Source organism: Ranitomeya imitator, chromosome 4 (genome assembly GCF_032444005.1).
Source record: "Ranitomeya imitator isolate aRanImi1 chromosome 4, aRanImi1.pri, whole genome shotgun sequence".
NCBI classification, from domain to species: domain Eukaryota; kingdom Metazoa; phylum Chordata; class Amphibia; order Anura; family Dendrobatidae; genus Ranitomeya; species Ranitomeya imitator.
In genome coordinates, this window is record NC_091285.1 from 242253528 (window position 1) to 242268461 (window position 14934).

The 14934-nt window shown below is 43.5% G+C and overlaps 1 protein-coding gene across 1 annotated transcript in view; it reads right to left on the reverse strand.

Annotated features, from left to right (window-relative positions):
- Window positions 1-14934, reverse strand: part of LOC138674484 (dynein axonemal heavy chain 3-like) — a 3367401-nt gene that overhangs the window by 2868375 nt on the left and 484092 nt on the right. The window contains 1 exon segment of the mRNA XM_069762320.1: window positions 13388-13656. Coding sequence (XP_069618421.1) covers window positions 13388-13656 — 269 coding nt within the window.

Genomic DNA, 14934 nt, shown 5'->3' on the forward strand with positions numbered 1-14934 from the left:
AATTTGGGCTGGGCTATTTAGTCCTGCTTTATCCTTTAGTCAGTGCCAGTTGTCCATTGTTTTTGGAGGATTCACATCCATACCTGGTCTCTTCTGTTTTCCTGTTCATTTCAACAAAGATAAGTTCTGGCTTTGTTTTTGCTGTCCACCTGCTGTGGACCTTATAGTTCTGTGCATTTTCATGTTTTGTCTTGTCCAGCTTTGTCTGTGAAGGATTTTTTCCAGCCAAGCTGTGTCTCTGGAGATACAGATATACCCTCCATGTCTTTAGTCAGATGTGGAGATTTGTATTTTCTGTGGTGGATATTTTCTAGTGTTTTAATAGTGACCGCATAGTACTCTGTCCTATTCTTTCTTTTTAGCTAGAATGGCCTCCTATGCTAAATCCTGATTTCAAGTCTGCGTATGTTATTTCCCTCTCCTCTCACAGTCAATATTTGTGGGGGGCTGTCTATCCTTTGGGGATTTTCTCTGAGGCAAGATAGTTTTCCCGTTTCTGTCTTTGGGGGAAGTTAGTTCTTAGGCTGTGTCGAGGGGTCTAGGGAGTGTTAGGTACTCCCCACGGCTACTTCTAGTTGCGGTGCCAAGTTCAGGGTTTGCGGTAAGTACAGGTACCACCTTCTCCAGAGTACATCTCATGCTGCTCCTAGGCCACCAGATCATAACAGTACAACTGGCCAACAATGAGTTAATTGCATCTCAGAAGAAGGGAGGAAAGGTTTTGAGCCATTTTTTTTTCCTTAGCCTGTTTTGTCTTTTCCTCCCTCTTAATCTCTGGGTGGCTACGGAACCTAGTAATAACATGAATGTTCAGGAGTTAGTATCTCGGGTGGATCAGCTTGCTGCTAGGGTACAGGGCATTTCAGATTATATTATTCAGACTCCTGCCTTAGAACCTAAGATTCCCACTCCTGATTTATTTTTTGGTGACAGATCCAAATTTTTGAGTTTCAAAAATAACTGTAAACTGTTTTTTGCATTGAGACCCCGGTCCTCTGGTGATCCCATTCAGCAGGTTAAAATCATCATATTCCTGCTGCGTGGTGACCCACAGGATTGGGCATTTTCCCTGGAATCTGGCAATCCTGCTTTGCTTAATGTGGATTCTTTCTTTCAAGCATTGGGATTATTGTATGATGAGCCTAATTCTGTGGATCAAGCTGAGAAGATCTTGTTGGCCCTGTGTCAGGGTCAAGAAGCGGCAGAATCGTATTGCCAGAAATTTAGAAAATGGTCTGTACTGACTAAATGGAATGAGGATGCCTTGGCGGCAATTTTCAGAAAGGGTCTTTCTAAATCCATTAAAGATGTTATGGTGGGGTTCCCCACGCCTGCTGGTCTGAGTGATTCTATGTCTCTGGGCATTCAGATTGATCGGCGCTTGCGCGAGCACAGAGTTGTGCACACTGTGGCGTTGTCCTCCGAGCGGAGCCCTGAGCCTGTGCAGTGTGATAAGATTTTGTCTAGAGCTGAACGACAAGGATTCAGGCGTCAGAATAGGTTGTGTTTTTACTGCGGCGATTCTGCTCATGTTATTTCTGATTGCTCTAAGCGTACAAAGAGAATCGCTAGTTCTGTTACCATCAGTACTGTACAACCTAAATTTCTGTTATCTGTGACCTTGATCTGCTCATTATCGTCATTTTCTGTCATATCATTTGTGGATTCAGGTGCCGCTCTGAACATAATGGACTTAGAATTTGCCAGACGTTGTGGTTTCCCCTTGCAGCCTTTGCAGAACCCTATTCCTTTAAGGGGGATTGATGCTACACCGTTGGCTATAAATAAACCTCAGTTTTGGACACAGCTGACCATGCGCATGGCGCCAGCCCATCAGGAAGATTGTCGTTTTCTGGTGTTGCATAATTTACATGATGATATTGTGCTGGGTTTTCCATGGTTACAGCTACATAATCCGGTGTTAGATAGGAAATCTATGTCTGTGACTAGTTGGGGTTGTCAGGGGGTTCATGGTCATGTTCCTTTGATGTCAATTTCCTCTTCCCCCTCCTCTGAAATTCCTGAGTTTTTGTCAGATTTCCAGGATGTATTCGATGAGCCCAAATCCAGTTCCCTTCCACCACATAGGGACTGTGATTGTGCTATTGACTTGATTCCAGGTTGTAAGTTTCCTAATGGCCGACTTTTCAACCTGTCTGTGCCAGAGCATGCCGCCATGCGGAGCTATATTAAGGAGTCTTTGGAGAAGGGGCATATTTGGCCATCTTCTTCACCATTGGGAGCAGGTTTTTTCTTTGTTGCCAAGAAGGATGGCTCCTTGAGACCGTGTATTGATTATCGCCTCTTGAATAAGATCACGATCAAATTTCAATACCCTTTGCCTTTGCTTACTGATTTGTTTGCTAGGATTAAGGGGGCTAGCTGGTTTACTAAGATTGACCTTCGAGGGGCATATAATCTTATTCGTATTAAGCAGGGTGACGAATGGAAAACTGCATTTAATACGCCCAAAGGCCATTTTGAATACCTTGTGATGCCATTCGGACTCTCTAATGCCCCATCTGTGTTCCAATCCTTCATGCATGATATCTTTCGGAGTTATCTTGATAAATTCATGGTTGTATATTTGGATGATATTTTGATTTTTTCCGATGATTGGGAGTCTCCTGTGAAACAGGTCAGGATGGTATTTCAGATCCTCCATAATAATGCTTTATTTGTGAAGGGGTCGAAGTGCCTCTTTGGAGTGCAGAAGGTTTCTTTTTTGGGCTTCATTTTTTCTCCCTCATCTATAGAAATGGATCCTGTTAAGGTTCAGGCCATTCATGATTGGATTCAGCCCACATCTGTGAAGAGCCTTCAGAAATTCTTGGGCTTTGCTAATTTTTATCGTCGTTACATTGCCAACTTCTCCAGTGTGGTTAAACCTCTGACCGATTTGACTAAGAAAGGCGCTGATGTGACGAATTGGTCCTCTGCGGCTGTTTCTGCCTTTCAGGAGCTTAAACGCCGATTTACTTCTGCCCCTGTGTTGCGTCAGCCGGATGTTTCTCTTCCATTTCAGGTTGAGGTTGACGCGTCTGAGATTGGGGCAGGGGCCGTTTTGTCTCAGAGGAATTCTGATGGTTCCTTGATGAAACCGTGTGCCTTCTTTTCTCTGAAGTTTTCGCCTGCGGAACGCAATTATGATGTCGGCAATCGGGAGTTGTTGGCTATGAAGTGGGCATTTGCGGAGTGGCGACATTGGCTTGAGGGGGCCAAGCACCATATTGTGGTCCTGACCGATCATAAGAATCTGATTTACCTTGAGTCTGCCAAATGACTGAATCCTAGGCAGGCTCGATGGTCCCTGTTTTTCTCCCGTTTTGATTTTGTGGTCTCGTACCTTCCTGGTACTAAGAATGTTAAGGCGGATGCCCTCTCTAGGAGTTTTTTTCCTGATTCCCCTGGGGTTCTTGTGCCGGTCGGCATTCTGAAGGAAGGGGTGATTCTTTCTGCCATCTCCCCTGATTTACGACGGGTTCTTCAGGAATTTCAGGCTAATAAACCTGACCGCTGTCCAGTGGGGAAACTGTTTGTTCCTGATAGATGGACTAGTAAAGTGATTTCTGAGGTTCATTGTTCTGTGTTGGCTGGCCATCCTGGGATTTTTGGTACCAGAGATTTGGTTGGTAGATCCTTTTGGTGGCCTTCTTTGTCGCGGGATGTGCATTCTTTTGTGCAGTCCTGTGGGATTTGTGCGCGGGCTAAGCCTTGCTGTTCCCGCGCTAGTGGGTTGCTTCTGCCTTTGCCGGTCCCTAAGAGACCTTGGACGCATATTTCTATGGATTTTATTTCAGATCTTCCGGTTTCCCAGAGGATGTCGGTTATCTGGGTGGTTTGTGACCGGTTTTCTAAGATGGTTCATTTGGTACCTTTGCCTTAATTGCCTTCTTCTTCTGATTTGGTTCTGTTGTTTTTTCAGCATGTGGTTCGTTTGCATGGCATTCCGGAGAATATTGTGTCCGATAGAGGTTCCCAGTTTGTTTCTAGGTTTTGGCGGGCCTTTTGTGCTAGGCTGGGCATTGATTTGTCTTTTTCTTCCACATTTCATCCTCAGACAAATGGCCAAACCGAGCGAACTAATCAGACTTTGGAAACTTATTTGAGATGCTTTGTGTCTGCTGATCAGGATGATTGGGTGGCTTTCTTGCCATTGGCCGAGTTTGCCCTTAAAAATCGGGCTAGTTCTGCTACCTTGGTTTCGCCTTTTTTTGTAATTTTGGTTTTCATCCTCGTTTTTCTTCAGGGCAGGTTGAGCCTTCTGATTGTTCTGGTGTGGATTCTGTGGTTGACAGGCTGCAGCAGATTTGGGCTTATGTGGTGGACAATTTGGTGTTGTCCCAGAAGGAGGCTCAGCGTTTTGCTAACCGTCGTCGGTGTGTTGGTTCCCGGCTTCGGGTTGGGGATTTGGTCTGGTTGTCTTCCCGTCATGTTCCAATGAAGGTTTCTTCCCCTAAGTTCAAGCCTCGGTTTATTGGTCCTTATAGGATTTCTGAGATTATCAATCCAGTGTCTTTTCGTTTGGCCCTTTCAGCCTTATTTTCCATCCATAATGTGTTCCTTAGATCTTTGTTGCGGAAGTATGTGGTGCCCGTTGTTCCCTCTGTTGATCCTCCGGCCCCGGTGTTGATTGATGGGGAGTTGGAGTATGTGCTTGAGAAGATTTTGGATTCTCGTTTTTCGAGGCGGAAGCTTCAGTATCTGGTCAAATGGAAGGGTTATGGCCAGGAGGATAATTCTTGGGTTGTTGCCTCCGATGTTCATGCTGACGATTTGGTTCATGCCTTTCATTTGGCTCGTCCTGATCGGCCTGCGGGCTCTGGTGAGGGTTCGGTGACCCCTCCTCAAGGGGGGGGGTACTGTTGTGAATTCTGCTCTTGGGCTCCCTCCGGTGGTTATGAGTGGTAGTGCTGCTGTCTTTGGATCGCAGCATTTATCAGGTGTATCCACTTTTTACAATTTGGGCTGGGCTATTTAGTCATGCTTTATCCTTTAGTCAGTGCCAGTTGTCCATTGTTTTTGGAGGATTCACATCCATACCTGTTCTCTTCTGTTTTACTGTTCATTTCAACAAAGATAAGTTCTGGCTTTGTTTTTGCTGTCCACCTGCTGTGGACCTTATAGTTCTGTCCATTTTCATGTTTTGTCTTGTCCAGCTTTGTCTGTGAAGGATTTTTTGCAGCCAAGCTGTGTCTCTGGAGATACAGATATACCCTCCATGTCTTTAGTCAGATATGGAGATTTGTATTTTCTGTGGTGGATATTTTCTATTGTTTTAATACTGACCGCATAGTACTCTGTCCTATTCTTTCTTTTTAGCTAGAATGGCCTCCTATGCTAAATCCTGATTTCAAGTCTGCGTATGTTATTTCCCTCTCCACTCACAGTCAATATTTGTGGGGGGCTGTCTATCCTTTGGGGATTTTCTCTGAGGCAAGATAATTTTCCCGTTTCTGTCTTTAGGGGAAGTTAGTTCTTAGGCTGTGTCGAGGGGTCTAGGGAGTGTTAGGTACTCCCCACGGCTACTTCTAGATGCGGTGCTAAGTTCAGGGTTTGCGGTAAGTACAGGTACCACCTTCTCCAGAGTACGTCTCATGCTGCTCCTAGGCCACCAGATCATAACAGATTGAGAGTGGAATAAAATATTACAACAACCTGTGTGTTTATTTCATTAAAATACTTTGCAATATTGTGTGTGTGTTTTTTTAACCATTTCATACTATTGGATTAATAATGGATAGGTGTCATAATTGACACCTCTCCATTATTAATCTGGCTTAATGTCACCTTACAATAGCAAGGTGACATTAACCCTTCATTACCCCATATCCCACCGCTACACGGGAGTAGGAAGAGAGTGGCCAAGTGCCAGAATAGGCGCATCTTCCAGATGTGCCTTTTCTGGGGTTGGCTGGGGGCAGATGTTTTTAGCCAGGGGGGGGCCAATAACCGTGGACCCTCTCTAGGCTATTAATATCTGTCTTCAGTCACTGGCTTTACCACTCTGGCGGAGAAAATTGCGCGGGAGCCCACGACAATTTTTTCCGCGATTTAACCTTTAAATTTAATAGCTACAGTGCCCAAATTTTGCACATACACACTACTAACATTAGGAGTGTGTAATATGCAAAAAAATGGGAATATGACATGGTTTACTGTATGTAAACCATGTCTCATATCATGTTGGGTTTAGGAAGGAGAAATGAAAAGCCGGTAATTCTGCATTATCGCGCTGAAGTAAATATAAATATATATACAGTTAGGGCCAGAAATATTTGGACAGTGACACAAGTTTTGTTATTTTAGCTGTTTACAAAAACATGTTCAGAAATACAATTATATATATAATATGGGCTGAAAGTGCACACTCCCAGCTGCAATATGATAGTTTCCACATCCAAATCGGAGAAAGGGTTTAGGAATCATAGCTCTGTAATGGATAGCGTCCTCTTTTTCAAGGGACCAAATGTAATTGGACAATGGACTCTAAGGGCTGCAATTAACTCTGAAGGTGTCTCCCTCGTTAACCTGTAATCAATGAAGTAGTTAAAAGGTCAGGGGTGGATTCCAGGTGTGTGGTTTTGCATTTGGAAGCTGTTGCTGTGAGCAGACAACATGCGGTCAAAGGAACTCTCAATTGAGGTGAAGCAGAACATCCTGAGGCTGAAAAAAAATAAAAAATCCATCAGAGAGATAGCAGACATGCTTGGAGTAGCAAAATCAACAGTTGGGTACATTCTGAGAAAAAAGGAATTGACTGGTGAGCTAGGGAACTCAAAAAGGCCTGGGCGTCCACGGATGACAACAGTGGTGGATGATCGCCGCATACTTAATTTGGTGAAGAAGAACCCGTTCACAACATCAACTGAAGTCCAGAACACTCTCAGTGAAGTAGGTGTATCTGTCTCTAAGTCAACAATAAAGAGAAGACTCCATGACAGTAAATACAAAGGGTTCACATCTAGATGCAAACCATTCATCAATACCAAAAATAGACAGGCCAGAGTTAAATTTGCAGAAAAACACCTCAAGAAGCCAGCTCAGTTCTGGAAAAGTATTCTATGGACAGATGAGACAAAGATCAACCTGTACCAGAATGATGGGAAGAAAAAAGTTTGGAGAAGAAAGGGAACGGCACATGATCCAAGGCACACCACATCCTCTGTAAAACATGGTGGAGGCAACGTGATGGCATGGGCATGCATGGCTTTCAATGGCACTGGGTCACTTGTGTTTATTGATGACATAAGAGCAGACAAGAGTAGCCGGATGAATTCTGAAGTGTACCGGGATATACTTTCAGCCCAGATTCAGCCAAATGCTGCAAAGTTGATTGGACGGCGCTTCATAGTACAGATGGACAATGACCCCAAGCATACAGCCAAAGCTACCCAGGAGTTCATGAGTGCCAAAAAGTGGAACATTCTGCAGTGGCCAAGTCAATCTCCAGATCTAAACCCAATTGAGCATGCATTTCACTTGCTCAAATCCAGACTTAAGACGGAAAGACCCACAAACAAGCAAGACCTGAAGGCTACGGCTGTAAAGGCCTGGCAAAGCATTAAGAAGGAGGAAACCCAGCGTTTGGTGATGTCCATGGGTTCCAGACTTAAGGCAGTGATTGCCTCCAAAGGATTTGCAACAAAATATTGAAAATAAAAATATTTTGTTTGGGTTATTATATATATATGGACTACATATTTCCCATTGACTTGCATTGGGTTTCGTGTTTCGGTCGATCCCGACCCCAACTTTTCGCGATAATCGGCCGATTTCACTCGACTCGACTTTTGAGAAATTCCGGTTTTCGCGAAACTCGACTCGACCTTAAAAAAGTAAAAGTCGCTGAACCCTACTTACAAATACTTGGAGATCACCCAAGCATGCTCGAGAAAACCAGAGCAATGTGTATACTCGCTCATCAACAGACGTGACCTTTTTTTCTGCCATTTCAACAACCTGATGCACTTCAACAAACACAGATGCACTGGCTGAGCAGCTAGATTCAGTCGTACTTAGACGGCAACCTTTCTCAGGCAATATACCTGAGTCCCAATCCCATTGACTTCTGGAACAAAAGATTTGACCAGAAGCAGGAACTGTCCCAGTTGGCTATGGGAGTACTGTCATGTCCAGCCTCAAATGTCATGTCAGAGATGGTATTCAGTGTGGTAGATGGATTTGTAACAACAAACTAGACCAGATTATCTGCCACGAGCATAAAAAAACCTAACATTTGTCAAAATAAATCAAACATGAATCAGTGTGGGCTGTCATGCACCGATAGCTGATACCAATGATTAAATTAGCCATTATAATTACTATCTGCTTCACTATTCGTCCATTGTCTTATTTTCTGTTCTGCTGTTACCAATGCCAATGGACCACATTTAGCCAGGCATCTACTCCATGCCATCAAGTCAATTATGCTGTATGTCCCTTGTAGTCAAAGATGACCATGACTTCAGGGTCTAGAAGAGGATCAGTGGCTGTGGGTCCGGAGGTCACTGATGAAGCCAATCCTAGCCTTGAATGCTCTCAAACATTTGTTAAATAAGTAACTAGATGTAGTCAGGAGAGTAGATAATGCGTGTGCCTTGTGCATAGCTCACTTTCTTTTTGCCTCAAAGATTCTCCTATTTTCAGCTGCACATGCTCCTGAGGTGATCCTGCCTTGCCAAGCTGATCGGTCAAGAGCAAGCTTCTCCCATTCAGTGATGTTGACTGCAAGGTTTTTGAGAGAGGCTTTAAGGCAGTCTTTTAATGTTTCTTGTGCCCCCAACTGCTTGTTTTCCCTGACACAGCAGCTCTCAATACAGCAGTTGTTTAGGCAATCAGCTGTCTGGCATCCTGACCACATGTTCAGTCTGCTTGGGCTTTATAATTGAAGTGTTAATGCTGCAGAGCCCAGATTGTTACAGGATTGCCATGTTGTTGAGATTATCTTGCCACCTGATGAGGAGAAGTCAGCGGAGACAGCTCAGGTGAAAGTGATTGAGCTGTTTGGCATGATGGCTCTAACAGTCCAGGTCTCGCTGGTATAGAGAAGTGGGGTAAGGACCACAGCACAATAAACCTTCAGCTTAGTGGTATGGCTGAGTCCCCTTCATTTCCAGACATTCTTAGGCAGTCTCTCGAAGGTGATGATGGCTTTGGCAATTCTGTTATTGACATCAGCGTCTATGGTCACTAAGCAGGAGAGTGTGCTGCCCAGGTAAGAGAGGTTGTCAACTGCTTTCAGAATGTGCTCCTTTACTGCAATGCGTGGCTGCTGATATGGTTTTCCTGGAGCAGGTTGGTGCATAACTTTGGTCTTTTTAGTATTGATAATGAGACCGAAGTTTTCGCAAACTTGTGAAAAATGATCCATTTCATACTGACCCTGCTTCTGCATGCTGGCATTGAGTGCACAGTGATCAGCAAACCAGAATTCTTGGATAACTATGGCTAGTTTCACATTTGCGTTTAAAAACGCAGCGTTTAAAATGCATCTGCAGGTGGTGAAAAAAATGCATGTAAACGCGTACAAACGCTGCTTTTTTTAGACGCATGGGTTTTCGTATGCGGTAAAAAATATGCCGCGTTTTTATGCGTTTACATGCGTTTTTTACTGTGTTTGCGTTTTTGATACGCATGATGAGAAATTTAACAAGAGAAAAATCAAGATCCAGAAACCGCCAATGGGACTACAGAGGGCGTGTGACATGACTCTGTGGACCAAAATATGGAAAAATTGTAGCTCTCAAAATGTGGTAACGCAAAAAATATTTTTTGGAATAAAAAGCGTCTTTAGTGTGTGACAGCTGCCAATCATAACAATCAACTAGAAAACCCACTATAAATAGAAATGGCTAGGGTTAGGGTTAGGATCCCTAGGGTTGTGGTTAGTGTTAGGGTTAGGGGTAGGGTTAGGGCTAGGGTTAGGGTTTGGATCCCTAGGGTTAGGGTTAGGGTTAGGGTTTGGATCCCTAGGGTTAGGGGTAGGGTTAGGGTATGGATCCCTAGGGTTAGGGTTAGGGGTAGGGTTAGGGCTAGGGTTAGGGTTAGAGTTAGGGTCTGGATCCCTAGGGTTAGGGTTAGGGGTAGGGTTAGGGCTAGGGTTAGGGTTAGGGTTAGGGTTTAGATCCCTAGGCTTAGGGTTTGGGTTAGGGTTTGGCAAAAAACCCCTCTAGAAATTACTACATGTTGCATTTCCGCAAAAAAACGCAAGCATAGAAACGACGCAAGCGTCGTCAAACGCGGCCAAACGCGTACAAAAAAAACGCATGCGTTTTTAATGTTAAATATAGGGAAAAAAACGCATGCGTTTATATGCATTTAAACGCAGTGGCAAAAAACGCAAATGTGAAACCAGCCTAACTCATGCACCTTTGTGAGAGCCTTCATGTATCTACGGTTGAACAACTTGCAGCCAGTCCTGAACCTGTCATGGACTCCGTCTTTGCAGTTGCTCAAGTCAACAATACTGTAGTACTGTACTGCAGGGGCTGTTGTTGCTGACCTAAAACTGTCACAAATCTAATTGCAAGCCCCATGGTAATTGTCTACCATGCTGTCCTGCCAGAGCCACTGCAAAGCCATGCCAACCATACATCTTCTTGCTGTCCATACATCTCCTGGCTGCCCAATTCATTGCTAGACTGTATTGCTGATGCCAGAGCTGCTGTTGCTGGGCCTAAACATCTCCTTACCTGCCTTTTCCTAACTTTCTATCTTACTACTCCTGCCACAGCCCCTACATAACCACACCAGCCTTTCATCTCCTCCCTGCTGACTGTGCTTCATTGTGCAAGCCTGTACTGCTGCTGACAGAGCTGGGGAATGAGAGGCGGACCGACACAACCAATGTATAGGAGCTTAGTGTCATACACCAGAAAGGAATAAATAAAAGCAGAAGAAAATGGTGTATAAAGTACCAGTAGCCCAAAATGAGCAATATAGTTAGGGTAAGTTGCATAGGAGAAGTGAAAAATGCTTTATCAAATCATGAAAATGCACAAGGAAAGTTAAAAGAATTTTAAAAAGCAAAAAATTGGGTGGAAAACAGTTTTTTTTTTGCTATAGAACATATATCCACAGAAATAATATATATAGAGATGTATACAAATGCCTAGTCAGCAATGAATAAGTCTGAACACAATAAATTAGATACAAAATTAATAGCAAGCTGTTGCATGTAAATGTGTGAAAGCATAAATTCAGATAACAATAAATATTGGCCAAAGTTAGTGTTTAAACAACAGATAAAGAATTGATCTAAATGTAAATATAAATACCAAATAAAGAAACCAGTCTCTGTCTAACTCTATTCCAGTTGCTCCTGCCACAGAAATAAGGCTTCTATAGATGGTTGACAGGTCTCTCAGTATGATAGAGACCTGAAAACCACCTGGCACTGTGTCATGAAGTCTTGTTTCTTGGCATGGTCCCTAAACAAATCTTTTAACTAAACTTTCTCTGAAATGCTGGAGCAAGATACTGATTTACTTTAATATTAGTGATGAGCGAATACATTCGGCACTATTCTTAAGTCGCACGAATAGTACGGTATTCGGGCTATTTGTTATTTGGTGAGTAATTAGGTATTCACCTCGGTTGAGTGACCCGCCCAGCATGTTTGGCACTTCATTTGCAGTCAATGAACATGCTGAACTGGTTAGCCAATCACAGGAATGTCGGCGCCATCTTTGGTGTGACATTACTGTGATTGGCTGGCCTTCCAGCATCATTGGTACTATTTAAAGGCTGCTGGCACAATCTTGTGCACATTGAAGCCGGAAACAGCATAGAAAAAGCATAATTTCAGCATAGGGACAGTAAAAAGAGTGAAGGGAAAGTGATAGGTGGTTACAGTGAGCGTTATTTATTCCAAAAACTCTTTTAAGAGCTGAAGATTGCCAAGATTAGTTTGTTAGGTGGGGATTTAGTAGGGAGAGATTTTATAGGAGGTAGGGCAGACACCTGGGTGTTCTCATCATTGCAAGTACATGCAGCAGCTCTCTGCTATTTTCCACTTAAAATACCTAATATTTATCTAGCACTTGTGCGGCTGGCGTAATCTAGGTAGAGATAATCGTACGTGACAATTTAGCGGGGGCAATAATCTTCATTACTTGTATTTGGAGTGTGTCAGCAAGACTATTGAAAAAAATCATAATTTTCTATTGTTTTAAAAAATAGCATATCTATATCTAGGAGTTGTGCGACTGGTGCAATCTGGGTACAAATAATCTTGTGTGACAATTTAGCAAGGGCAATAATCTTCATTACTCCACATTTGGAGTTTGTCAGCAAAACGATTGAAAAAAATCATCATTTTCTATTAGTTTAAAAATAGCATATCATTATCTAGTATTCGTGCGACTGGCACAATCTGGGTAGAGATAATCTTACGTGGCAATTTGGCAGGGCAATAATCTTTATTATTTCACTGTTGGAGTGTGTCAGCAAGGGAATCGATAGGGAGTACAAGTTTCACCATTGCACAATGTGCCTCGTTTTCACAAAGTACAAAATCTTAGCCACATGGGGTATACATACATGACCACTAAGTTCTTGTTGCGGAAGCAGGAGGAGGAGGAGGTGATTTGATGAACAAAATGGGTTTGGATGCTAAGGGATGAAGGTTAAGACAACTTCCCAAACAAAACATTTGGGCTGCTTTTACATTACGTTGCTGTCATCCGTAGGGCTTACAAAGTCGCCAGAAATCCAGCCCTTGATTAATTTTAGAAGAGTCAGCCTGTCTGCATTTTCCATTGACAGGTGTGTCCGCCTATCCGTTATAATTGCAACAGCAAAACTAAAAACCCGCTCAGACAGCACGCTTGCAGCAGGGCATGGCAGCACCTCCAAGGTATAGAAGGAGAAGTTGGGCCAAAAGTGGAGCTTGGACAACCAATGGTTAAAGGGCACTGAAGAATAAGGAAGGACACTGGTATGGTCAACTTCTCCCTCCTCATCATAGTTACACCCACAGATAGCCCTTGCTGATGTGACAGTCTCATGAAAATGTGTTATTTGGTGGACATTTCCCCCCAACTGAGTTACACCTGGCTTACATGGTCCTCCCCTCTAATCCTTGTGGGTGAAAAAAGCCTATACCTCTGCCAGCAGCATTGTCTAAAGGTAATCTGTTTAGCAAGTCTTCCACAATGGCCCTCTGGCATACATGCACTAAAAATGGCACGTCTACCTCCGACATTAGAGAAGCAAATTTCTCCTTGTACCATGGGTCAAGAAAGGTACACAGCCAGTATTTCATGTTGGACAAAATGTGATTCATACAAGGGTCTTTGGAAAGGCATCTGGACATGAACTGTGCCATGTGTGGCAGACTACAAAGAGTGAAACATTCCGTGTCCTCACCAGGAAGAACACTAACCTTCCTCTCTTCCTCACTGCGCATAGCCTCCTCCTCCTACTTCTCCTTGTGAGACCATCCATGCTTGACAGGCATGAATCTGGGATTGGCAGTCCCCTCTGTAGCACAGACCAAGTCTCCTGTTCGGCCTCCTCCTCCTCCTGTTCTTCATCATCACCCCCCAATGTGGCTTCAGAATATTGTGTGAGGCTGGGCTGTGTGGTATCAGCCACTGTAAAATCTTGCTCCAAAGCCACCTGCTCAGCATTCAAAGCTTCCTCTTTGAGGTTCTGCAGCAAATATTTTAATAGACAGAGCAATGGGATGGTTACGCTTACAATAGCATCATCAGCACTCACCATCTGGGTGCAGTACTCAAAGTTCTGAAGAACCTAACAAATGTCATCGATTCATACCCACTCAGCAGAAGTTATGTGTGAGGGCTGAGTGTTACCCTGATGGACATTGAGAAGCTGGCATTCAGACGCTGCTCTCTGCTGCTCACTAAGCCTTGCCAACATATGAACCACCTACCACCTCAACACATTTACCTAACTATCCCTGTGTTACCCATTCAAAATTTTCTTCATAGCCAAGATCCTTGTATCTTGTTCTCACACATTATGCATTTAATAGCCCTCTGTGTATGTACTTTTACACATACTGGTTGGTAACCAGTTCATGCAGCATTACATGAACACCCAATTTGTTACATAATGGCTGGTCAGAAAAATGAAAGCAATTGTTACCATCCACCATTCGTGTCTCCCCTGTTTTCTCAGAGATTATGAGCATGCGAGCAGGGCCCTCATTCTTCTTGGTTTCTGTTGTTTGTGTGATTATTGTTATTCTGTAATGTCTTTTAATGTCTGTACAAGTCTCCTCTAAAATGTAAAGTGCTGCGTAATATGTTGGTGCTATAGAAATAAAATTATTATTATTTATTATTATTATTATCATTATTATTATTATTAAAGGTCAAATTATAGTGTGTGGGCAGGTCACAAATCAGTCAGTGTCGAGGCAAAGCTAGTCCGCTGAAAGCCTGACATGACTTTCGGAAATGTGTGCTGACACGCCATACCCTGTAAAGTACCATACTTTCTGGTGTATAAGACAACTGGGCATATAAGATGACCCCCAAATCTCCTTCAGGCCCTGGGATCCATATTGATGTAAAAAAAAGAATAAAAATAAAAAATATGGGATATACTTACCCTCCGATGGCCCTCAGCTCTCAGCGGTGCAAGTGGCGGCCTCCGTTCTTAAGGATGCATTGAGCGAAGGACCTTGAATGACGTCGCGGTCACAGCCGTGGGCCGTCGGAGGGTGAGTATATCCCATATTTTTTATTTTTATTCTTTTTTTTTACATCAATATGGATCCCAGGGCCTGAAGGAGAGTCTCCTCTCCTCCAGACCCTGGGAACCATCCAGGACCGCTCCCTGCATACGGCGTACCCGGAGTATAAGATGAACCCCGACTTTTGAGATAATTTTCAGGGGTTAAAAAGTCGACTTATATGCCGGAAAATATGGTAGGTCCGGCAATTCAGGGTATGTTTTTAA